We start from the raw sequence: 27,588 nt of genomic DNA, 5'->3' as shown, positions 1-27,588 counted from the left end.
TATATATATATTTATCAATATACTGGGCTCGGTGAACAGCTCAGAAGGGAAAATAGTTCGATTGCCATTTTTTCCAAATATTCTCTTACGGGTACGCTTATTATTCTTGAGAATGGTTGTGATATTTTCCAAGGTTGTGCATATCTGCGTTGTATCAGATGAAAACGTATGTATTGTTCGTATATGTAAACATTAATATGATTTTTACTTCAAGGACACATTAATGAATGAATTTATCTATAGGTAAATGTCGATCAAAATACGAAGTACATTAATGAATTTTTTATATTGATTATTTTGTTGTAATAATAGTATAATAACTTTATTCTAAAAAAAAATTAATGATGTACCTTTGAAGTGGTGGGTTTTACTCCGGAATAGTTTTTTTTATTGCAAGAACTAGGATTATTTTTTCTCTGCGTTTTACTTTACTTGTTTATTTGAGTTATTTATTAATTATGATGACAAAGAATCAAAAAGAAAGAGTGAAGAAAAATAAAGGTCATATAGAGAAAAATAACTGGTGGTTGACGTAAAAAGACTTGTTTATTGGTATACCCTTGTATAACTTGACTAGGCGAAGTGTTTTTTAACGGACTTATTAACATCACGTTTGTTTTTATGTTGTACAATGCTAAAAAATATACATACTCTTCTTATAAAGAATGATACAGTCTCTTATATCGTATGTTTATGATGAGATTATGTATTAATTAATAGTTATTATTCACCCGCATACTAGAAAAAGTATTATAATAAATATACAAATTTTAAAAATGTATTTTTTAATTGGCCGGTTATATAATTATAACTACATATTACACTATTTTGGGAAGTCTGCGAATGGGGTCAAATTTTGCACGTCGGAGTTCTTGGAGAGCTTGATATTTCATAATCCTAATCAAAAACATAATTTTAGCATTGAAAATTTCGTGAAAGGTAGTTATGTACCTACGTACCTACATAAGTAGGTAAGTTGGTCTGTTTTTTGGTCTATATCTCCAGACAGGATGGGTGGGTTTGGATGAAATTTGATACGATGATTTTGCGTATGAAGTATTGATGTATTTTATTTTGATTACAATTGATCAAGTAAGTGTATGATACGGTCACCACTGTTCCCTTATCTCAAAGTTTTACTCGAAAGGCATATTTTTTCACAAAATATAATGTTTCTTAGGAAGTTAAAATATTTTCTGATTAATATTGTCTAATAAATATTGTCTAATTCAAATCCTCATAAACGGATGGGAAAAAACACTTTCTTTCTTTTTTGTCTTTTTTTAACTGAAAATCGTATTGGATTAATTAAATGATTCCATTTCATTAGTATATAACTTTGGTTATTATTTGGGAAATTTTATTCAGGGTGACATTAAGCCTATTTTTAGTCAATTTTGCTTCATACTTTCAGATTGTTTTCTATCGTCGTATGCTAACCAGCTTTTATGAAATTTTGTACGATGATTTCTAAATACGGATATATAATTGATGCCATTTTCAAATTTTATTCAAACCAATTGGTCATGGGGGCAAGGTAATATGGGCCTTATGGATCTCGTTGCTCAAAATTTTACTCGAGCAGTAGAATAATTCATTTACGTAATCATTTACTTACACGCTTTAATCTTCAACTTATTTTTCCCTCTAAGTAGTAGTTATCGATGCCGAAGCCCTCAGTAGCCTGAGTTTCATAACTTTCCCGGCGAAACCAGGAAAGTTATGTAACTCTGTCCTTTTTATTTAACTGATTTGATGATTAATAAATTAACCAGTGGTTCAATGGTATCTTTCCTTATTTTATAATAATGTATATTGTAACATATTATAACATATATATATATATATATATATATATATATATATATATATACGTTAAAAAAAAATTGAAAACAAACATGGTAATAAAGTTTCTATATTAAAAATAGAATAATTGAATGTATATATAGTACGCCGTGTTTCAGAAAATAAAAATAAATTACTAGTAATAAATAATTTAACTATTATTAGAAGTAAATAACTATTATTAGAATTAGAAAAAAATCTTTAGTAATCTATTTATGTATCTGTCACAAGAAGATTTTGTATTAGTGACTCACAGTCACATAAATAAGTATTGCATCTACAAATAACCGTTTAATTAATGGCTTTGCTAAGCAGTACTTTATACGAGCGGTATATAAGCCTGCTTTAAACTTTCATAAAATTTTTACAAACAATATTTGAACAAACATTACGTTAAGGAATGATGATTTTTTAATTAAAAAAAAGTATGTAGTGTAATCTTCTTAATGGTAAGTTTTGTTTGTTTCACAGCATAATTTGTAACACGCAAACACAACTCAATAAATACAATTCACCATGATTTTACTGTAGTATATGTAAAATCTAAAGGTGGCCCTCCCTACAAACTGCCTGTTCTTGCATACTCTACCCAACTCTTACAATCCGGTGTGCGGAAAACGTGTTACTGGTTGCCACAAAAGTAAGACATTATTATTTTAATTTTTTATAATTGTTTATTCTACCATATTCATTTATTTTCGCTATTTTGTATTTATATTTATTTAAATTTCTCGTTTAATTATTACTAGTAATTATTTATTTCATCTGATAATTATTTATTCTTCTGTATTTATTTGAGCTACTATATAAATTATTTTGCATGAAATCATTTTATGTTTTACGTTTATAAATTATAGTGCGAATTAGCGTTTAAATTATTAAATTAATTTTACGTTTATTATATTACGAACTTAATATCTCTGTAGTATTCGTATTTCTTTTTATAATAAATTTAATAATGATTATAATTATATTAATTTTACTCTCATGTCTTTAACACTGTATTTTTTTTTACAATTTAATATTTTTATTTTGTAGTTTTGTAAGCGTACAAAGCTCAGCAGAATATTAGTTATTGGTGCATAGTGCTATTTAGAAATAATTTTCGTAAATAACTATCGTCAAAGAAAATCATAACATTATAGCCTATAATAAATAAACAACTCATTTCATACACTTTTTTATTACGTCATTGTTGCTGTTTATTTATAGCAAAACCTTAGTTTAACATAACTGAAAAAAACGTATACTTTCAAAAAATAAATAAATAAATTACTTCATATACATCTTGAACGAAATATTAGGCATCAATAATGTTATTTGTAATAACAAATTACCAGAACATATTTAGTTACTATAATAATAACGTCGTAATTAGATACGGTGCAAGTCATTGCGAATTAATTGATGTGACTTTTGGAATACACTACTTCGGAAGCTGGTTTGAGAAGTCGCTGATTGATGTTAAGAGCAATGGAGAGGGTGCCATAGCGTATTATGGACCCGCCTTCAGATATTACATACACTATAGTTGTGCTCGTTAATTTCCTTAACTAATTCCTTCTTATTAATTTACATATTTTATGCAGTTAATGAAACCTGACATGAGTAAATCAATAACATAAATTACTTCCAGAATTGACGTAGCCATTTTCAACAATCAAAAAACATTTTACTCGTACATCACTCTCACCGTGAAAAATTATGAATTATATTATTGAACTATTATAATTTCTTTACACCTGCTTTATCGAACCAAATATTGTATATATCAATATACAAAGTCCAACGAAAATCCAATTGATCTTCAGTTCAACAAATGGTATTATTTTTATAGACATATTATAGAATGAACATCATTACTCTTAAAGAAAACAGTTTCAGTTAGTGCCTCGTATACCTTAGGTGATTTTACATATAGTATAGCCATAATAAATATTGGGACAGATAGGATAAATAAAAAATTAATATAACTATTTCTCGAAAGCAATGCGCGTTATGTATTGCTTTTGCTATATACAGAATGTCCCAGGAAGTGTTGGTCTCACTTAAGGGACTGATTATGATATGTTCTATTATTATTATTATTAACAGACATTATTATTAATTAAGTAACTAAAGGAAGTGAAAATTGTTAAACCGCATAATTTTTGTCAACCACTTCAACAATTTCAGTCATATCTCAGCTGTTTATCAACTATTTGAGCAAATTGAATGTCATCACGGAGTTCGTTAGAACTTCGTCGATAAGAGGCGACGAAGTCAACGAACTAGGTTTACAGTTCTAAACATGACCTAACCTAACAGTGAAATGAGAACGGGGAAAAATAAATAAATAAGCGTGAAAACATTATAATTCAGTTCAATTAGATTAGTAACAAAGAATACTTTCAAAAAATACCTCGAATTTTGTTGACAACGTTTTTTTCCCATTTGATGAACCGCGGGACTCGAATATGTCATTTTATTCATTTTTTTAATGTACCTTTACGAATCGCGTCGCTAGATAGCAGTACTTGACAGTACTATGTAGCGTACAGAAACTTGATAATGTACTTGAAATAATAAAATTTAAAAGAAAATATACTACAGCTTGTTTTAATAGTAAATTCTCTTATGTAAATGAAAGTACTGAAGATGAAACAGTTTCTTTAATTCCCATCACTTCTTTAAAAAAAAAAAAAAAAGTATTAGTTTACAAGAAATTATACTAGTTTTATTTATTCCTAACGACATAACGATAAAAATCGAGGGTTACGCTTACAAAGTAATAAGTACAATATTACATCACGGATTTTCGATTCATAAACGTCATTATAATAGTTTTATTAAAAAAGGAAAAATATGGTATGAAGTGAATGGTCACTTTATAATAAGTAAAAAGAGAAAAATTTGTTACAAAAGTCTTACTGGCCCGATTTCATTTATTAAACAACGAATAATCATAAAGATTGTATTATTTCTGTAAATGTGATATGCATTACATATAAATGAATTCGGGCCGGTAAGAGTTTTGTAACAAATTTGTCTTTTTTTTTGCTTTTTACATGGAACGCTTAAACATGTTTATTTTCTATTATTGTCTGTTGTATATATTTAACATGTATTTTTTTTAAACAAAATTCTAGATTAATAACGGATTTTGATAATAGAAATGTAGTGTCTTACCTTTTTTGATATCAGTATCGTTTTGTTAAAAACAGTTTTATTTATATTACAGAAATATTTGTTTTTTGAGCGGAAGAAATATCTGCGAGACTCTTACCGTACGGTTTACAATTTCACTGTAATTTTTTTGGATTTTATTAACAATAAAAGGCTTACTATTTTATCTATAAAGCATAATTCATTCGGTAAAACTAATATTTACGGAGCTATTAATGATTAAAAACTGTTAATTTCTATTAATGAATTATTAATAGTGCTTTAATAAAATAGTACTAATAATAAAACTATAATATATTACTATTAGTTAATTACTATTAATAACTATTAATGATTAAAAAACTGCCATTTTGGAATTTTTAAAGTTAAAATTTATTATTTATTTAAACTTATTTATTTTGTAGTAGATATTATTGGGTACATGTATACCAAATTAAAATAAAAATAAAATTAAAATATCTCAATCCATTCTTAAGATATAAATTTTTATTTAAAAAAACATAAAATGGCGGACAGAATAAAATTGTAATTGCGTAATATATATATATATATATAAATAAAATACGCGTATGTAAAACAGTGAACTGCGTAATATCTAGTTGTTTTGTTAAGATCTTTTCATATTTACACAATTTATCGCATAAAATATACGTTATAAACAGACAAGGAGTCGGAATTAAAACACTGTAATTTATCTTATAATTAAACGAGCAGTTAGATATGCAACATACTTTCAACAAAAGTGTTTACAGTATTTTACAAAATAATGGAATCCACGTGTTATAGTAGATTTTTATTTATATAAAATACGGAATTTAAAGATATTTTTAGTTAAATATTATACATTTAAATGCAGCTTATACAAATGCAATATGTGTAGTTTTATCTTGTTTTTTTTTTTTTTAACTTGGTTGCTACCTTAGTACTTTTAAAATTTATTGTTTATGAGTGTCACACGCATCGTTCGCCGAATTGATTAAGTTAAGAGAGAATTAAATTTTGCTCTCGATCGTCTCTTCCTAAATTGCTGATTATGAAATTAAGTAGCTTTTGGGTGCCGGCATTATTTTAATAGAAATTGGGATATAAAGTGTGGTTTTTAAATATCTTTAACATTTTTTATCATTAAATTTAAAGGTATTTAATTTTATTTTGACAATAAAATTTTTATTGTCATTTTATATCAAAGAGCGTTTGCTTTTTTGATGTAAAGGTTGTTAAATAAAATCTATAATAATTAAAAATTTAGTATTTTCCTGATTATATTTAAAGTAAGGGTGTCTTTAAATGCTGTGTTTTTCTTTGTACCCTCTTTAACTCCAAAATGACTGCACCAATTTTTATAAATGATCAGTTCGTTTTAATTGCAAGAATGACATTGTCTATAACCCCGTTTTTAAAGAGAGAAACCCCGCTACGGCTAAATAGCTTTATTATGTACAAAATAACCCATTATTTAAACTACTATTTCCTTTTCATATCATAACTATTCAAAGAGATATTTGATTTCTCGGATTTTTTTTTAAATTTTGATTGTTTATTTTTCTAAAATAATGATTTTTTTTTTATAATACTAAAAGTTTTGTTTCCTTTCATATCTAGTTAAAATCGATTACATTTTGATATATTTTGTTTTTAACAAACTTCGAAATTTTTACGGTTTTATTTAGTTTCTGTGGACATTATTCATACTTTTTTTACTCAGAATCAAATTCTCTATAACTTTTGTTTAAATTTTTTGTATGTTTATTATCTAATTAATAAAGTTATTTTACGTTAGTGTGTTTTTCGACCCCAATCTTTTGTCTTTACCCCAAATTTCTTGAAAACTACTAAAAATACACTTCTGGGACATATTTTTTGTAGTTTCTCTGGTCAGATTTCATATAAAACCATTAAATTTACCCCTTAATTTGGGTCCCAAAAATTGCAGTCTGGCTTAATTTTACCGAAGGCACAGAAATCAGAGCGAAATCTTTCGCCAGCCATCACTAGCTAACGAAGCGTTTCCGAACCTATGTCTATATGAAGTTTCTTATTTATCTTCACCAGTATATCATGTCCTGAAAGTTTGTTACATTCTTTGTGAATCACTCAGAATATATTTTTTGTTATTCATTTTAATTATTATGTTTTAATCTCTTTAAAGCTTTTTATTTCCATGTTCTGACTCTGGCTGTATTTTCTGCTAAGAGAAAACGAAATGAGGTTTTTTTAAAAAAAGTTACAGTTCACCCTCAATTTACGCGTAATTTTTTTACGCGATGTCACTTATACGCGTTTGAATAAGTCAGAAATTTTTTTTCCGAATACGCGATAGGTTTCACTTATACGCTGTCTCACGATCATTATCATATTTTGTAAAACAGACTAAAATACTGTAGTACAGTACATATTTCGATTATGAGATTAAATATCCGCACATTTATCCAGTACTAAAGGAAATGCCTATGAGTCATTGTAATGAACAATGCACTGTTTCCACAATCATCGTTCATTCGCAGTTTATGTTAGCCTGTGTGCCTATGTTCAAAAACATTGCGTTAAATACGTCTCGTTACTGTTATTGAGTTTAATATGTTTTGCATCTATGTTCGCAACACTATTTTTTTTAATACTGTACTGTTCCTTTACGTACTGGGATCAAAAATGAGTGCTGTGTTAAAACAAAAGAAAAAAAGTTTTATCGTTATTAGAAAAAAAAAATTCTAAAGATACTGTGACGTCTGTAGCTAGAAAATTTAACTAAAATGAATCACCTGTGCGAACAATACGGCTTAATGAAGATAAAATACGCCAAAGAATCGCGGCCAGTATACCGGTTTTTGCCAAGGTCGTTTCGTACACGCGAAATCCGATATTGGAGAAAGTCGAAAAGTTGTTAGTTAAATGTTGACTTCAAACTCAAATGCATTTGAGTTTGAAGACCAAACTCAAATGCATACACCATTAAGTTCAGCTTTAATTAGAGAGAAAAGGCTATGCGGCTGTAAATGAACTTATACAGGATGTAAGTGAATAATTAAGTGACTCGGAACTTATGGAGATGATAGAAAACGAAATTGTACAAGACAGTGACGAAAATGAAGAAGATAAAATTTCGATAAAAAATAAACAGTTGACTTTAACAAATTTGTAAAAGTGGCGAAGGAATTGAAAGAATTTATAATTTCCGAAGATCCAGTGATGGAGCGTAGTTTGCGGTTTCAACGGGAAATAGAAAATATAGTTGCACTATACAAGGAAGAACAAAGACTTTTACTGAACAAATCCAAATAGTCCACCTTTACTTTTTTTTAATTTTAAGTGAAAAAAAAAACTAAATGATGATAATAAATGTTAAATGTTGTTAGTGGAAATAATTATGTACAGTACATTCAGTACATATTTTTTCTTTTTTAATACATAAATTGTACTGAAATATCATTAAAATAATTCAATAATACTAAAATAATAAAGTAGTAAAATAAAGTACAGTATTTTTTGAGTACAGTAATTTACGTATATCATTTACTGTAACTTAACAAGAACCTAACCTGTATTTCTGCATTAAATGAGTCTCAATTTATGCATTTCATTATACACGGAAATTTTCGGAACGTAACACCCGCGTAAATAGAGACTGCAGTATATTATGTTTATTTTAAAATTATGATTAATATATTATGTTGTTATTTTCGTGTATATATTACTGAATTATGGTTTTAATAATTGCCATTAATATAATTTATGGACAATAAATGTAGATATTATCATAGTCACAAAAAAAAACAGTTAAATCAACAAGCTAATGCATATTTTTTTATTAGCTGTACCCGTGAATTTGTACATCATTTCATACTCGCTAAAAACAAGTTTAGTTAAAAAAAAAGTTTCGTTATTCTTTTTATAAGTCAAATTAAAATAATCAAGTGAAACTGGATCCACTAATATAAATGTGTTTAGGGAATAAAACATGAACTAGCTAGAATCTATATCGATATTATGAAGCGAGTTACTAAATATCAAACTAATCAGTAATACTACTAATATACATGACATTACCTCCATTCTGAGATCATTTCTACTGTGATTATTTTTATGTTTTATTTTTATTTTTTTCGTAGAAAAGTAATAAAATAGATAACTGTCGTTATTTAATTTGATTACATAACGTATTTAACAGATGTTGTTGAGACTTAAAAATTCCTTCTTTAGTTGGGATATAGAACGATACTATGAAAAAAAATATTTGTCGGTAATTGCGTCAGAAAGACAGATTTCCGGTTTTAATTAAGAAAGAAAGGTTGTTGCACTGCTGTATTGATTTTTTTGAAAATAATATTCCTTTCGGTGTTTTAGCTTGCTTTCGTTTCATGTTATGTAGTTTTTATACTTCATGTTACGTATCATGTGTTTAAAACGATTAAAAATTCAGATTACATTTTAGATTATTGCGAAACTAGCTTTTCTTTATGTAATTGTGTTTTTTAACGACTTTTCAAACAAACGTCCGGTATTACTTTCGGTCGCATGGTGGGGAGTGGGGAGTGAAAATGAATTTTTTTACGTTTTGAGGTATGAGGAGTATGAAAATACCAATCACTTAAATTGTGATTCTCTTATATATATGCCTATGTATAAAGGTTTGTGACTCGAAAATCTCCAAAACTACTCGATCAATTTCATAGAAATTTAGATACTCCGTAGTAAGTTATTTGAAGTTATATACGTAAAAATGATATGAAGTTTGTTAAAGTCGTTCTTGAGTTACGCTTAATTTAAGGTCTTTAGTATCCTATTACACTGGGGAACAAAAAAGAATCTTTTGTCTCAAGAAGAAAAATATGTGATTCTGATAGTATTTTTTCTCCTGAATTCAAATATGATATCGGTTTTTCCCCATAACGCAAGGTTTTCGAGAGACAGGCATTTATAATTTCAAACGTTTTAATACTTTCTGCATTCTTAACTACACAATATTCAAACATTTGACTCACCTAAGAAGTAAGAAATGACGATTTTCTGCTATGTTTCGCTTGTGGACATCCCTCTTGTTGGTCCAACAATAATCGGCCGGAATATTAGGATTCCATTTGCCTTGATACCTCTTTTCCGTAGCTGAAATCGCCTGATGAAAGTGTTCCCCATGCTCATCGCTCAATGCGCCAAGATTTTCCGGGAAGAAGTCTAGGTGCGAGTGCAGGAAGTGTACTTTTAAGGACTTATTACAACCCAAATTTTTAGAAGATGTTATAAGATCGTTGGCAATATCCCGACAATTTTCCGCCTTTCGATTTCTCAAAAAACTCTAAGTAACATTTTTGAATGCTTACCAAGCTGCTTTCTCCAATGGATTCAGTAGTTCCTCAAACTTATCGTCGTGCATTAATGATGGTTTTTGTGGACCCATAAATATTCCTTCTTTAATTTTTCCATCACTAATTTTAGGAAACTACTGTTTTAAATACATAAGACCAGGAGTATTGCCCACGGCCTTGACGAAATTGTTCATTATTCTTAGTTTGATATGTAATGGATGTAGATACACATTTTTAGGATTACACAATGGGTCATGTTTCACATTTTTCTGTTCAGGAATAAGTGATTGGCGTTTACGCCATTCTTTTCTAATGAAACGGTTTTTTTTTGTCCCTACTATCCCATTCACACAAAAAACAACAGTACTTTGTGTAACAAAGCTGCAGACCAAGAGTCACTTCACCACATACATAACAAAAATTGTTAGGATGATTTAAACAAACTCTAGGCATTTTGTAACTAACGACTAACTAAAAGAAATAAAGTTGTAAATATGTATAACACAATGATTCAGATACACAAAGCACTCACAATGACGTATCTACTGGTTCACTACCATCTCACAACTGGCATCGTTCTGATGAATGTGTGCTACACTAGATCACATTTGTACATGTCTATACACATCAATCCTTCGTAACAGTAGCAACCCTTTGAGTTAGCTCATTTGGTTTCACCATATTTACAAAGCTCTAGGAATCTTTACTTGACAATGGACAAATGGACGAAAAAACTTTTAAAATATTTTAAAAGATTAAAATAATAAAAAACTGTGGGTGATGGAGAAATTTCAAATACATATTTGTAAACAGGATAAAAACTGCATTAAGTACACCTATTGGTACTCGTGAGACAAATATCATGTTGACCAGTGTTATCTATATTAAGGGCTCTATTCCCAGTAGGTTTACATCACCCAACAAAGTTTCGTCAAAATCGGTTAATATTTGTGTCCAGTAGAGCGGACAAAAAAATCTTACTCATACATACATAGGTATTAAAACATAACCGGGCGCAGTAGCGATTTCCAAATTCTTTGGAAATCCGCTAAAACTTCATATGCCACATTTACAATAGTAGCCTAATTACTGTATTGCTAAAGTAATCAAAACGCAAAAATCTTTCCAAATTAAATTTCATAAAAAATCTGCTGTACATATTTATTTTTTTAACTGATAAGGATACTAAATTTCATTTTAGTAATTTATAATTCTAGTGAATTTTTAAAAATACCACTGCAGTGACCGGCGGGGCGATAACTCCACGTCAAACAAAGTTAATATTTTTTCTTTATTACATTGAAAATCAGTTTAAATTTGTTCATTGGGTATAAAAACAAAAAGCTTCTGTTCATTGACATTATTGACAAATGGGAAAAGTTACCTTAATATTGATATGCCGTTACGAAAAGTAACATTACAGTGACACCGTCAGAGATAATATAAAAAAAAATATGAACATTTAAATAAGGGTATGAAATATTAAAGCAGAATAAAAATTATAAGAAGTAAACTGACATACTAAAATATCCAAAAAGTACAAAAAATTATAAAAATATGTCAGAAAAAATAAAATTAAAAAAAGTTTCACAATTTTGCTTTAAAAAAACTGTTACCGTATAGGTTAACTACTTTTGTAACAATAACTTTTTTAAGTATAATATAATACTTTCCATTTTTTATTTTTTAATGTAGTTTATGTAAGTATGAATAAATTTATTAAAAATTAAGTTACGTAAAAAAAAGAAAAAATTAAATTAAAATAAATGGATTTGGGCTGTATAAAGAAATGTTTTTATGATGTTCGGATAAAATAATTTTGATATCCACAGTATTTCATCAAAATGAATTCTTATCTGGATGGTTGTCAGTCTTTGGGTCTGATTTAAATTTAAAATGTTTCATTGTATGTATTACAGTGTTATCAATATTCAGGGATGGTACCTATCTCAACAATCAAAAATTATTTTGTTTCAATTCGTAAGTTTTATTCTCACGTTATGAATGGTTCTAAATTACTGTCTTATCATTATTTAGTCTTTTTTACAGTTCTGAATAGTGGGAATTAGTAACTTTTTGATTGGTCAATGGTTTTCGTAATTTTGATTCGTTAGGAAAATACGTTGTTCTGATTGGATAGTTGCTGAAGTAATCTTTGGGGGCGGTTAAAGTTAACCGCCCCCAAATATATATTCCGATTTCAAGAATGAATGCGTCTGTCATTGGGTTATTTTTAACAGAAATGGTATGGGAGGAGTAGAATGAGGTTTATGACATATAACATTGTTTTTACGCGTGTAAAGTGACTGTTTTAGAAGGAACCAGTGATGAATAAATTTTTACATATTTTTACTATTATTTAAAACTAATGAATACCAGTATCTTAATAGTTTATTGATTCTTCCATAAGCCTCTGGCATTAAACATTTTATTGAAAATTTGTAAACGTTTTCCGCGTTTTATTATTACTTTCAGAACAAACCGTCCGATTCGTTACGTCATTTATTTTGAATATAAAAACCATAACATTTGCAAAGTAAATTGCGGTGTTTAAGAAGAAATATATGATGTAGTTTTACTGTATTTACAATGATGTCCATGTGTCTTAAATTAATCAGTATTAATCTATAATGAAACAAAGATATATATTCTTTTTTTTTAAAACATCCTGAATTCTTGCGTTAATTCGTCTGCGACGTGACTACAGCTAGTAAATCATCTCAAAAAATATTATTATTTTAAATAAATTGTTTAACGTGCAAAAATAGAAAAAGTATAACCATTAAACAATTATTTACTATAACGTCATTTTACGTACCTACCAATGATAAACTATAATTTCCTATTAGCTGCTGGAAAAACGAAACTTTTTATTCTAATACCGATTGTCAATATTATATTTCTATTCGAATTCATACAGTAAAATTACATATTCTGGGAAAACGAAATGCCGAAACTACTGTCAAATTATTTTAAAGCGCCTTTTCTAATAAAATAATTATTTTTTTAATATATTAGAATTGTTATCGTTTGATCACCAAGTACGTCTGTATATGTTCCCACCATGCTATAGTAACAAATGTGAATACTCAGCTTTTCAGAAGTGCAAAAATACTAATTCAATGTTAAATTTTAAATAGGTGCATCATTTTTATTCACTTTAGTCAAGATTGGTCTCATTTTTTACCTCACTCTTTGAAGATTATATACATTATTTCCTTTAATTGAACATTAATATTGTTGTAAAAGTGAATTAAAATAAAATTCGATACTCTGCATTAATGCGACGGAATTTATTTTAGTCCGTTAATAAATTTAAAAGTATAAACTATCAAATGTACCATAATCGTAAATTTACTTTGTAAACAATTTTTTTCTGCATTTTGGCAGCTAAGTTTATTCTGTTTAGTGAAGAATACTGATAAAGGACTGCGGGAATCATTAAATAATTTTGAAGTTATTCAATATATTGATAAATTTATTACGTCATTTGAAAAAAATATGAAAATTTAAACAATGGTACGAAACATTGAAGGAGAATAATAATTATAAGTAAACTGATATACTAAAATTTCCAAAAAGTGCAAAAAATTATAAAAATATGTCAGAAAAAATAAAATTAAAAAAAATTACAGTTTCCCAATTTTGCTTTAAAAAAAACTGTTACCGTATAGGGTAACTACTTTTCCGTTGTAACAATAAAGTTTTAAGTATAATATAATATTTTCCATTTTTAATTTTTTTAAATACAGTTTATTTAAATATGGGTAAATTTATTAAAAATTAAGTTACGTAAAAAAAAATTAAGGTAATAAAAAATTAAAAATCTATATAAAAAATTAATAAAAAGTACAACATAACATGATTAAAACTGACAGTTAAAACATTTATATATAAAAACCTTTGTTTTTCTTCTTCTCTTTCATCTTCTTCTTCTTTCTATTTTTTGTCAATGAACTACCAGGGACAACTTTTCTTTTCGGCTTATCTTCTTCAATACGACGAATGAAAAACTCATTCTGGGTTTGTACTGTCTCTGATGAGTGGAAATATTTGTATCTTTTTTGTCTCGCTTTTTCGGGAAGAGAATCAGATGGAGACTTGTGAAAAGAAAAGTATTTATTAATACTGTTATACTCTGTTTCAACTATTAAAATATTACAGTCGTACGTTTAAAACCAACAAAAGCGCGTACCTCTGAAAAAAATGTTTGTGGCACATTCGGGACTCTGCAAATAGTTACATACAAGAAGAATATAAAATAAGTACCGTAAATTCACGAATGTGAGTTATTCGTTAAAATGGAGTGTAAAGATTGCGTCGAGGGGATTTTTGTAATAGTGTAGATTATCGAACTAGTTATTCGTTAGTCATACATTATTAATGCCACAGAATAGACAAATTTGTAAAAGTGATAAGATTTAAACTAGCCTTCCTAAAAGATATACGCATTGGATAAATTACCACAAGATGCAGCACGTTCAGATCAGTAGCAAAATGACGAATCTGAAAAATACGATTTTTCACATTCGTTACTTTAGCATAGTGGTGACGATATTGTCTCTTTATAAACAGACTAAATTTGTTCTAAAAAAATTGACTCATTAATATAATCACACATTCTTACTGTATACCCGAATTGTAATTTCATCATTCCTGTAAATAAAAACAATTCGTTTCTTATCTTACATTAACGGTTTCTAATATCATAGTAATTGTATCCCAACTTTCTATATATATCGATGTATGTAGACAATCGATCGAGGATTGGATTGATTAAGATGACAGTTTTCAATATTCATTTTAATATTCAGTTTAGTAATTGTTTGTTTTGTTTTAATGAATAAATTTTGTTTTAGAATTTGAAAATGCGTGTGTTTATTTAAATAGAGACAACAGTAATATTACTACTATTTATTTTGTAATAGAATTTATTTTTCTATTTGCATTTTGCTAGTAACTCATAACATAGCCAAATTTAGAACTCCATTTCCAGGATAGACAGTACTTAAAATAATCCTTTGTTCATAATTTTACATTTATCATTTTTTCTTTAACACATTCCACACATTTTTATCACACCGGATAACACATTTTTAACACAAATTAGAATTCTTAGGCTTACCTATTGAGTACATGAAAGTATCACGTCCTAATACGCACGTTTAAATCTTACTCCACTAATTTTGTCACATGAGAATATCAGTAGGCCTACAGTATTCCTTAAAATTTGAAAAGTAGTGTGCATGATATAAAGTCAAAAAAATTTACTGAACTTCTTACACACTTGGCGTACCACAAGAAATTCATCTTCACAGCTTTCCTCTTCTTCAAAGTCCTTCAACTGAATCTTCATCGCTGTTCTGCGATTCATCTTCACTACTATCATAACCGCCGAGACTTATGGTAATTTTGTCGACTGAATCTTTTCGAATTTCAACTTTAGTCCAAAGCTCATCTTCGAATTTGATGACATTTTTGCAGTTCGATGAGCAGGTCTCAGCTGTGACACTTTCAATACGTTGTCACTAGTTCTCACAGTCCGGTTAATGACATGTCACCGATTGTGTTATAAGATTTGATGCGTCTTTTAATTTTTGTCAGAGCTAACTCCATGGGATTTAAGGGGGGATTCGAATTACGGAATGATCATGTGGGGCCAGTAGTTTATCAACCTTATATTCTTTATTTTTTTGCAACGATTGTTGTATCAACTGAAATTGGTCAACATTCCTCAGTTTCTCATCACAACAAACCCCATTTTACCTCAAGCAGTCGATCATGTCTTCTTTTAAAGATGATTTAACCGGCTCTTTATTTACTTGCTTTTTATGGTACAGCGTTGTCTATAATGATAATACTTCGTTGTTCTAAATTTGGGATTACTTTCTCTTTTATCCACGCCTCGAAATTTGCAGCATTCATTTTCTCGTGGTAATCACCAGATGCACAACCTGCTTGAAATATTAATTCTGCACCTTTAAAAAACCCCCTCAGAAGACCCGATGTGAACGATGACAAGTCTCTTGGACGCAGTGATAGTTTCAAGTGGTCTTAAGACATTTTCACTTTGTCAACATTTTTGAAAATTTAAATCGGTATCGGCCCAAATTTCGATTAAAAATTTATTTTTCTTTGGTTCATTCTAACTTCCCTAATTATCTGTAAATATGTACATCTTAAATTAATTACGTCTTGTCTTTCACTAACACCTTACGTTTCGAAGTTCCATTTAAAGCCCATTTCGGTTAAAATTTTCCGGAGAATGGTTCTTTTCCTATTAAATCCGATTCGATCTTTTAAAACAGGAAGAAGTTTTCAAATTGTCGGGACGACTTTATGTCGGACAGAAAAATTTTCGATTATATTTCTAATAACGTCCCGATCAAAACTATCAAAGTCTCCGTTACGCAATGAGAACGCTTCCTTTTTCCCCAAGGGTTGTTAGCGATTCACCTTTATCAGAGCGAACTTTTTTTTTATAACAGTCACAGTTTTTCGTGACACTATAATATTTTGCTGCTCGTCGGTCGCTTTAATTAATGGAATTTAGTTTTATTCGGTCGCTTTAGTCAGACTGTAATTTTTTCCTTTCTTGAAACAATCTATAACGTGAGCAATTAATTGTCTTTCAGAGCTGAGAATTATTTTACCTCGTTTTCGAACGTTCAAATCTTTTCCCATTGTAATTATTAAAACTAACTTAAAAAAGTTGCGTAATTTCAAAATAAAAATTAAAAAAAAAACACTATCGGTACGTACTTCTAAAATTAGCCATAAATACAAAGAATGCTAATCAAAACAGTGCACTAATAATGGAAACACGATAATTACACTACACCCGAATTTGATTTTATAACGACTGACAGTCTGACAAGCGGTTAGCGCTGCGTTTACTCGACATACATCCTTCCGGAAATTTCCATATTTCTTTTTTGCGGGTTAGTATTTCGACGCTTCATAAAACAACGAGATATGGATAAACCCAATACCCAAAATGTTTACCGATCACCATACTTTTCTTTATAGCTATAGGGGGAAGGTAAAAAGTTTTCATCGATGAAAAAATCTCTTTATCCTGTAAATGGTAGTGTTTATGTGCTCCGGTAAAAAAAAGTGACCGACTTATCGTTATTTTATTTTTTTTGAAATTGTATCTAATCTAAAAAGTTTACAAAAAATGAGAAAACTAAAAGAGGTATAATTTTTTTTTAAATATTAAAACATATTTTCTGTTTATAAGAAAATTAAATCATTATAACCGAAATTTAATAAAAAAAAAAAAAAATGATTTTGTTTTCTTTTATTAAATAAATACGATCTTTAAAATGTTCTATTTATGTTAAAAATATTTGTTTTAGTAAATTAACAATCATGTGCTACTACCTGGTAAATATGTAAAAAAATTTATACAAAGAAATGTCAACGCTCAAACTTGCAGCATCAAAACGAACCACGCTTCTAACTTGCCCCGCTCAAATTTTTTTGACCTTAAATTGAGCGTAACGCAAGAACAATTCAACCAATCGTCATCAAATTTTCACATTCACATTTTCAGATACACTACTACAGCATATCAAAATTCTAGTGAAATTGATCAAGCAGCATTTAGATTTTCTAGCCGTAAAACTTTATTCATAGGCATATATATCATAATTTCAGCCGTTATCGATACACTTCAGTATGATGGCCTCTTCAGCACGTTTCCAGCTGTTACAATCTTGTGCGATTTTCTGCCAATTCTGTTCAATGTACATTCTGTCCATTGAAGTGCTGATTTAGTTCATCTACCATCAGTTCTTCTTGCGACACGGCCTGCCCACTGTCATTTTAATTTTTTAACTTTCATGATGATACTCGTATCACATACTTTAATCTATTCTCTGATTCATTTACAGGTTTTCCTATCCCGTCTGGCAACTCCAAGCACCCATCGTTCCATATTTCTTAAAAAAAAATCCTATCCAACAAGCCCTATCGTGGGCCAACAAGTAGTATAATGCCGATCTCCGTGGCAGAGTGGTAGCGTCTCGCCCTCTCATTCGGAGGTCCCTGGTTTGAATGCCGGTCAGGCATGGCATTTTTCATAAGCTACAAAATTCCATTTCCATATAAAGAAGATTCATTTTCATTCCCCGCTTCCACAATGCGATCGAAAGTAATACCTTAATTTTCTTTGAAAAGTCGGTAAAAATTCTTAATCCTTTAGAAATAGTATTTGGAAATTCCCAGTACCTATTCACTATTCATATAATTCCTGCTACCAGAAATCATGTGGGTTTCTTCTTTCTTTTCTTTTCAAAACAGAAAAATAATTTTATTATTCCATAAATTATTGTACTACTTACTGGCCTTGCGTTACGTTGGCTATGAAATTATCGTAGTACGTTTTTTATCTTTTATGTTTTGATACAGAGTTACAGATTTGATTTTATTCGTAAATTAATTCATGCGTTTATCGTACTATTTTATATTGATAGTATTGTATATAGATAGTATTGTTTTTCCCCCCAATAAACTCAAAAAACTACTGACCCAATTTTATTGCGTTTTTTTAAAAATAGTTTTCTTTCTGTTTCTAATATGATTCTTGATGTGATCTTTGAATAATCATCATCCTGAAGAATTTATCCATTAATTTCTATTATATAAAGCCTAATTAGCACACGGAATGTTCGGTCGGTCAAGTATCACGCACAGTATCATGGTGAAAGAATATATCATTACAGCTTATCTTAAAGTTTACTTTATCGGTTGCTCTCTTCTCTTAAAAAATACTCTTTCTAAATAGTTTCTGTCTAAATGGGAAATTAAATCAATCGATTCGGGGGAAAGTTAAACCAATAAAACTTATAATACTTTTTCTATTCAATTACAAAATGTAAAGGTTTTTCCGCAGATTTTCTTCTCTATCTTGATGGAAATTTTTTTCTTATTTCTTTACTCAGAAAGTAAAATGGAATCACTTTTAGTAATACTAGAGGAGGCATTTTTAGTGAGTAGGTGCCGCGAGCGGTCTATGTATGTGCTTATTAATAATATAGCTGTTAAACAAGAGTACAAAAATTGAACCAATGACGAACTTGATCGAACTTCTCTCTGTCCGTTTATCCCCATCACTTCACTATCTTAAAGATAATAGTATCAAAGTCATAACGTATGCCTATCGATTCCCACGTATGATAATTCGTAATGGTTGAGAACATCGGAAGATGAAGAGTGCATGAGAATTGGTGCAGGATTAGTCGTCCGTGAATTAACAACCGAACAGAAATCGAATGAAAGAGTATATCATTGAGAAATAAACATGATTTCCTTTCGCCCTTTAACAAAACATATCGGTTTCTTACTCTCGGAAAATATTTCCTCCAGTTTTCCTTCTATCACAAAAGCAAAAAACAAACAAATAAAGATTATTCAGTTAATTTGTAGTTACTTGATGGTGATTATTAATGTATCTGCTACTGGAAAATAAAATGTAAAAACAAAAATTAGTGTATTTCATAAAAGCAATGGTTGTAGGTAGACGACCTGATTTATCAATCTCAGAAGTATAACTTCTTCAAAACTAACAAGTTTCTGTGTCAGGTTGATCAGATAAAACGAGGAAATCGTCGTAAACGTTAAAGAATTAAAATGGCAGCGGGCAGGCCATGTAGCAAGAACTGATGGCAGATGAACTTAATTAGCGCTTGAATGGATACCATGAAACGCCCACGATAAATACCAAAGGCTTGTTGGATTGATGATATTATCAAGTACATTGGATCGAATTGGTATAAGATCCTACAAGACCGTAATAGTTGGAAAGGTGCTGAAGAGGTCTTCATCCTGCAGTGGATCGATAACGGCTGAAATGATGATTACGTATATGCTTATGAATAAAATTTTATAGCTCGAAAATCTATAAAATTTAATTGATTTCCCATTATTTTATTCACTGAGCTGAATATATGTTTCATATGAGAAAGATAAATTCACCCGCAGGTAGTACAGGGTGTCCCATATAAAACGCAACCCAACCTTATATTGGTAGGTATTGAAATAATAAAAAGGCATGTGTAAATGTAATTTTTATTATTACCATCCATTACCTTACATTTAGAGTAAATGCTGGAAGTGGCCGCCATCTTCTTGAATACAAGCTTCAATTCTTTTTACAGCGTTTCTTGCAACTTTTTTCAAAGTTTGTGGCTGGATATTTAATACAGCTTGTTCAATATTGACTTTCAATCGTTCGAGTGTTCGTGGTTTGTTGCTGTAGGCTTTTTCTTTGAGGTAACCCCGTAGAAAAAAATCCGCTGCAGTCAAATCTGGAGATGTTGGTGGCCACAAGCGTCGACCGATAACACGATTACCAAAGAATTCCTCAACGAAATCAGAAGTTGAACCTGCGTAGTGCGATGTCGCACCGTCATGTTGTAGCCAGCAGTGTCTGTCGTCCTCTTCCAAGAGCGCAATGAACTGAAATAAAATATCCTGATATCTTTCTGCATTAATGGTGTACTCGAAAAAATAGGACCGATTATTTTCTTCCGCGATATCGCGCACCAAACGCCCAACTTCTGCGGGTGTAATTGTTTTTCGTGATAAACGTGGGGATTTTCAGCACTCCAAATTCTACTAGTTTTGGCTGTTTACGTAGCCATCCAAATGAAACTGTGCTTCATCTGTGAAAAATAACGAATCCATAACATTAATTCCCTCACGCAGAAATCGACGGAACCGTTGACAATATTGTTGCCGTTTTTCTTTGTCGGGCTCAAGAAGTCGATGAACCGTTTGAATGCGATAAGGTCGTAATTGTAATTGTTTGGTCGCCCGATGAACGGTTGATTTAGACAAATTAATTTCAGCAGACAAACGTCTGATCGATTTATTTGGCGAGGCGAGTAATCGGTCTTTGATTTCAGTGACTGTATCTGTATTCAATACTGATGCAGATCTTTTGTGTTCCTTGTTATTAACAGAACCGGTCTCTCTAAATTTTGCGACTAACCTTAATACTGATGTTTTGTTAGGAGCTGGTTTATCTGGGTACTTATGGCGAAACAAGTCTTGCACTGCAACCGCTGATTTCGTACTGAAGTACGACTCGACAATGAAAACACGTTCATCTAGCGAAAACACCATCTTGTCTCTAGCAATACACTGAACGTTATAATTGCATTGTTGTTACTATCGATAGTGTTCTACTGCGTCGCCGCGATGTTCAGATGTTGGACGAGTCCATTTCAGTAACGAGTAGGGGAGTAAGCTTGACTTTTGAAATTTCATGGATGAGTGATTGATGGGTTGCGTTTTATATGGGACACTCCGTATAATGAAACAAATTAATATACCTCACTATGATATGAATCCAATGTTTATTATGTCCTGCCTCAACTCAAAGAGGGAATTAAAAGAATAGATAAATTAATATCGGAATATTTATTTTAATTCAGTTATTTAACTAGTTTTATACAATTCTTAGTCTATCTTTTAATTTAAAATTCCTCATCTCATTATATTTAGTGAAATCGTCATCCTCAGTTTCATACTTTTCAATCTTTGTCTTTTCTTCACTCTTCACCCTTTGTTACAAAATAAAACTCTGTCCTCATTTCTTTATATATAAGACCCATGAATATAATTCTTATTTTTTAAACGTTTTACAACAAATTTCTGTCTTTCTTTTAATTTTTTAAGACCTCTTTCTTTTGAATTTTATCAATATATCAATTTTCAACATTTAGTACCATATTCATAAAATTACGTTCAAAATTACAATATAAGAACTATTATAGCTACATTTGGATAAAGATTTTGACATATTTATTAATTTTGTAAAAATAAATCAATGTCTTATTTTACTAATAATATTATTTGGAGGGAGAACCATATCATTTTATAAATATATTAGTCGTTTATATTTAAAAACAAGAGATAAATATTAAAAATTAAAAAACGCGGCTACCTGAAAAAACATTGCTCTTTAATTTAGGCTAATTAAAGAGCGTGCGGGTGAAAATTTTTATGTAGTATTTGTATATAGTATAATTTTTTTTCTAATTTTTTAAATTTATTTAAATATATATAGCCTATGACACTACCGGTAACGTAAGGATTCCAACGCGGAGTCATACGTCTAAATCGGTTCAGTTGTTGTGATGCTACGGTGGAACATACATATATATACGTACACCCTAAATACATTATACTTCTTTTTGAACAGTCCTGTAATTTGCGTAATAATAATAATAATAGTGAATATTGAATGTGTAGTGTCGTACGGAATGTTTTGTTTGGGTTTATTTAAAAGAGGGAATTTATTTTTCCCATCAGTTGACACACCTGTTTTTAAACATCAGTTCCACTCAGTTTCAAGTAACATATTGTTTATTTATACACCAGCATAGTTGATACTCTGACAGTTCGTCGGTTCTTTCGTTCGTGTACTGGTCGTACATGTGTTGTAGTGCGCGCATGTCTATTTTGTTACTTATATTAAACAATCTTAATAATAGTAATAATCATTATTTTACCTGACAAAAGTGTGTTTAATAATAATTTTTTGTTTTTACTCTATTATTAGCATGGTGACTAATAATTATTGTAATTCACCCGGGTTAAAGGTAAATTATCATAAATATATTTTTTTATTATTATTTATTTTTACGATATAATATGTCTTAATTTTGTTATATTTTAAATTCTTAAAGATATTTAAAGAGGGTAGAATTTTTTTTTTTTGGTCGTGAAATATAATTTATTATTGGAAAGTAAGAAAAATAAAACCATAAAGGATTTTAAAATGTATACTATTACTGGACAACGTTAAAATTTGGCGGATTGATCAAATAAATCTGTTAAAAGGTTAAAGGGTTAAGCAAAAGTGTGTGATGGTATCTTTAAAAATAAAAGGAAGATTGTTGATAGGTAGTTACAAAAATATACCGTGCATATCACTAGAGGAAGAATATAACTGTAGGAAGAAATGCTGAGGATAGAAACTATAAAGTTAAAATAATATTGTCTTCTAAGGAATATTAAAAATATTTGAGAATTTCGGATGCAGCAGATAAGTAGAGATTTAAACATTTATGAATTGAAAATAGGAAGTAGATAAGCAGTCAAATAGTTAATTGGTTTAAAAAAGACTATTCTTGCATTTTAAAGGAATGAACGTAAGAATATGAACAAAACCATTTTTTTGTTGTGATTATCATCACGGTTAACAAAATGGCTTTACATCTTAGTAAATATCAACAGAAGTAAACATACCTTTTTTGGATGAAACAGTTTCTAGGTATTTTATTTGATAGTAACTTTAATTCGTAAACTTAAATATAAATTATCCGGATTATTAACTTTTTAAGGGTTGAAAAGGGTGAAACCCTGAATAATAACATTATTTATTACCTTTTTGGACATTTAAAATATTATTTTCCTTGAACAGGTAATAAATCATTATTGATTAAATTATTTTCCAAAGGGATAAATAGAAATTGTATTTCAATTTTGACATCTGTGCCAAGATTTTGCTTGTTTATTTGTATCGGTAAGGTCATCAAGAAATGAAGAATTTTGAATAACGTATCTCATACGTCCTAAAAGATTTTAACTCCAAATTGAAATACCCGTCTAAAATTTTATTCTCTTAAACAAATTACTGGCCCAAGCTCAAGTATTTCTAGAAGGATATATATGTATTTTTAACACGAACAGAGACGTTAAGTTGAGAATATATCAGCGTATAACTTCTAAGAAATAAATAAGGGGTTGATCTTGAAATCGTCTTAACATTCCTTGATCCTTGTTATCAAAACACATAAAATTGGTTGTCGTCAAAAATTGTTGATTTATACCTCCTAGGGTGGGCGATGCATAACATTTTTGGAGCTTAATATTTTGGTTTATTTGATTTGGGCTTAGTAGGTTTTCCGAAATGGCAATAAAATTTAATAGAACAGCAAAATAAATACATAATAAAGAATTCAAGAAAACGATTTTTTATTAAAACAGTGTAAATTTAAAATTTTTAGCAAAGCTCGAAAGTTTTTCTAGTATCAACATAAAATTAAAGCCCATCGAATTTTTTTTGTGTAATAAATATACTTTTTAATCATTTACGTGTGCTCTTAAACCCTTTTCCGTCAGAGGGAGCCGTACTTAGGATTTTTTTTTGACGGGGACAAGTATATATATGTGCTTATCATCATATTTCTCGGCGAATATAATCAGAATAGTTATATTAAAGGGAAAAGTATGATGATAGTATCAAAAATGGAGTACCGATTTTTTTTGAAAATGTTTATCTTTCATGTTCCAATTAGTTCATCTAGACCAAAAAAACATATTTACGTATGTATTTGTGCGCAGATGTATGTATGTGTGGGTGTCCGCACGGTTGATTAAACCGATTTTCTTCAAATTTGACTCAAATATTTCTATGTATGGGATATTGATTTTGTCCAGTTTTGTTTTTCTTCGGAGGCACTTTAAAAAAACTTAAATTTTGCAAATTTTTTACCTAACTTGCATCATAATTAAACCAAAAAAATCATTTTCAAAACATCAACTCCGACTACTTAAAATTGAAATATACGGGCTTTTTTTTGCTCTGTCTTCCTTCGGTTTTAATATTAATAACATATATATATATATATTTGAATATTTTCGGATGTTTTTTAATTTATTCCCCACTTTTAAAAAATATAATATTTTGGTTTTGATCTAACTCTTTTAATTTTTATTACTTAAAAACATATTCTTTTTCTTTGTCACATTTAAGGAATTAAAGTTTAAATAGGTTTAACTCCTATAATATACCTCTGAACCAAAATAAATAGTAATTATTTTTCATTACTAAAAGTTATACTTTTTTCAATATTTTAAAATAATATTTTTATTATTTTTTTGTTAAGAATCACTACTTTATTAAAAAAAATTATTTAATTATCCCCATAAAGTAAGAAAGCCCCCAAAATGAAACATTTTAGGTAGATTTAATAAGAAAGCTACCTATTGTAATGGGTACCATGATTCGACTTCCGGAAAATTTCGACATATCTTCGCGTTTTACATCCCCCAGACCCCAAAACCACCGTCAGTTCAAAAGTTTATATATACATTTATATATTTCACTTTCTTGTGGACCCGATAACTGCCGTAATTTTGCGTCAATCACTTTCAAATTGATACATAAAATATAACGATCCAAAATCTCGGTCCAGTTTGTTAATGGGAAAAATCGGACCATGGGGGAGCTTTTTCGAAAAAACAAAATATCGCTATAACTTTCATATTAAGTTAAATATCGAATTCGTTTAAAGTTCGTACTATTCTTTGGATAAGGACCTAAAACTTATCTAACTAAAGTTTTTTGATATCGCCAACCATTGGCCATTGGCCAACCATTGGGAGTGAAAAAATGGAGTTTGGAAGGCAAAAAAAAAATCATAACTCCCTGAATAGGAACAATATCGAACCGGTTTAATGTAGTCGTTAGTCCTCTAAACACTACTTAAAATCTTTGTCTGAAACAATTTTTGATATGATTGTAAAAAGATGTATGCTAAACATGTGAAAGTTTTTTCACATGCAACCATTGTCGTATTGAGTAAATTTGAAGTTTTTCTTAACTTTAAAGTGGAAATCTTTTTTATCCCCTACTTAGTACCGATGAAATCTACCTCCGCCTTCCGGCGTGCCGAAGGGGATTTTATTTACTTTGAAATTTGGAAATCTTAATGGTTAATTCTTATTTTGGTAATCATTACAAACAGTAAAAGCCCCATTGATTACGGAGGCTCCAGAATTAAAAAAAAATCGGAAATTTGTTTTATTACTTATATTAAAGAGTTATTATGAAAATAAAATAAGACTTTTAATGATTAAAGGTTTTGCGATATAAAACTTGTGCAAGGTATTATTTCACTTGACCGGTGTAGCCGGGAAGTCATACCGTACTTTGCAAGCATATATGTGTATATTTACAAACACTGTAAATAATATGTTCACAAAGTCTGGCAATACTTAAAATAACTTTTCAACCATTAAATATAGAAAAATAAAATTTAAGGAATGTTCCTAACTCGAAAAAAAATATTTTTCCCTTATGAGACCATCATTGGAGCGATAATTCAAAGATTTTAAATTTAGGAACGGGTACGGTTGTGATATAATTTTGGGGGATTAAAAAAACAAAAAAAAATTGAGGTACAACTACAACCAAAATTGAGCTATTTAATATATTGTACACCCAGTTTCAAAACTGTCTACATTAAACAACCTTGCTTTGGGTTAGGTGATAGATTCATTCAGGCTGTGTAAGTAGTGCCTGACGTCACAGTTGGTGTTTTTCTTTTAAGCTGCGATGGAGCAATCCGGGGGATGTTGCTTGGAGGACTTGGTCAGCCTGGCCAAGAACTTGGTAGCCGGGGATCATTTCCAGCCGAGAAGGTCAAACGGCAGATCTACGCCAAGGCCCCGCTCCTCCACAAAGGAGGTCTCCGCAGTGGTAGTGGAGCGCCCTTGTGCTGCGGATTGCACTAAAACTCCGGCCGAAACCTCTGTCACAAGTTGTGCGGGGAAGACTGCGGTCGGATCCGCCCAAGAAGTGCGCGGCAATGGGGGGAAAGCCAAGCCCGAAGGGCGGCTTCCCGCGAAGTCTGGGAAGGCAGAAAACAGCGGTGCGGTGATCGGTTCTGAGCGGGAGGTTGCTGGAGGGAAGTCTGCTGTGCGGCAGGTGAACCCTGGGTCCGACAGTTTGAGGCGGATCGAGGAGATGCGGGCAGAACGGTCCAAAATCTCCTCTAAAAAGGAGTTGAGGATTGTATTGGAACTTCGATAGTTAATCGACTTCTACTTGAGTGAGTGTGCATTGTTGGTTTCGGGTCTGGCACTTAAATGTGAGGGACTCCAGGGCGCCAACCTTGCTTTGGATTCGGTCGTGTCACGGTTGTCCGGCAAGGTTGACCAGGTAGTGGAGGGAGTTAGGGGCTTCAAGCCGGTGACGGGTGAAGCTCTTGGCGAGCTCCACAAGTCTATTAAAGTGGAGGAGAAGGTGAAAAAGCCTGTCACCTTCGCCGATTGGTCCACCGCTGCCAGTCCAGGCGCCGGCGGCCAAAATTAAGCGGTGATCAGTCCGCTGATCAGAGAGTGCCTGGAGCCACCATGATCGCCGCTTCTGGGGAGCCGTCTGTTACACGCAGGCGTAAACCCGGGAAAAAGTAGTGGTCCTCTGACCTTAGTGTGCTGTGCGCAAGAGTTAGGTCCGCACCCTATCGGGGATTAT

General features: G+C 30.4%; 1 protein-coding gene across 1 annotated transcript in view; it reads left to right on the top strand.

Annotated features, from left to right (window-relative positions):
* Positions 1 to 22,707: 22,707 nt before the first annotated feature.
* The window catches only part of Orai (calcium release-activated calcium channel protein orai), a 116,480-nt gene continuing 111,599 nt past the window's right edge, over positions 22,708 to 27,588 (top strand). Inside the window, exon 1 of the mRNA XM_075364400.1 lies at positions 22,708 to 22,924. Within this exon, the coding sequence (XP_075220515.1) occupies positions 22,886 to 22,924 (39 nt within the window). The 5' untranslated portion in view covers positions 22,708 to 22,885. The remainder of the gene's footprint in view (positions 22,925 to 27,588) is intronic.

The sequence above is a fragment of the Lycorma delicatula genome, chromosome 4 (assembly GCF_047948215.1).
Source record: "Lycorma delicatula isolate Av1 chromosome 4, ASM4794821v1, whole genome shotgun sequence".
Classification (NCBI taxonomy): Eukaryota; Metazoa; Arthropoda; class Insecta; order Hemiptera; family Fulgoridae; genus Lycorma; species Lycorma delicatula.
This window is presented reverse-complemented; position numbering and strand designations above follow the sequence as displayed.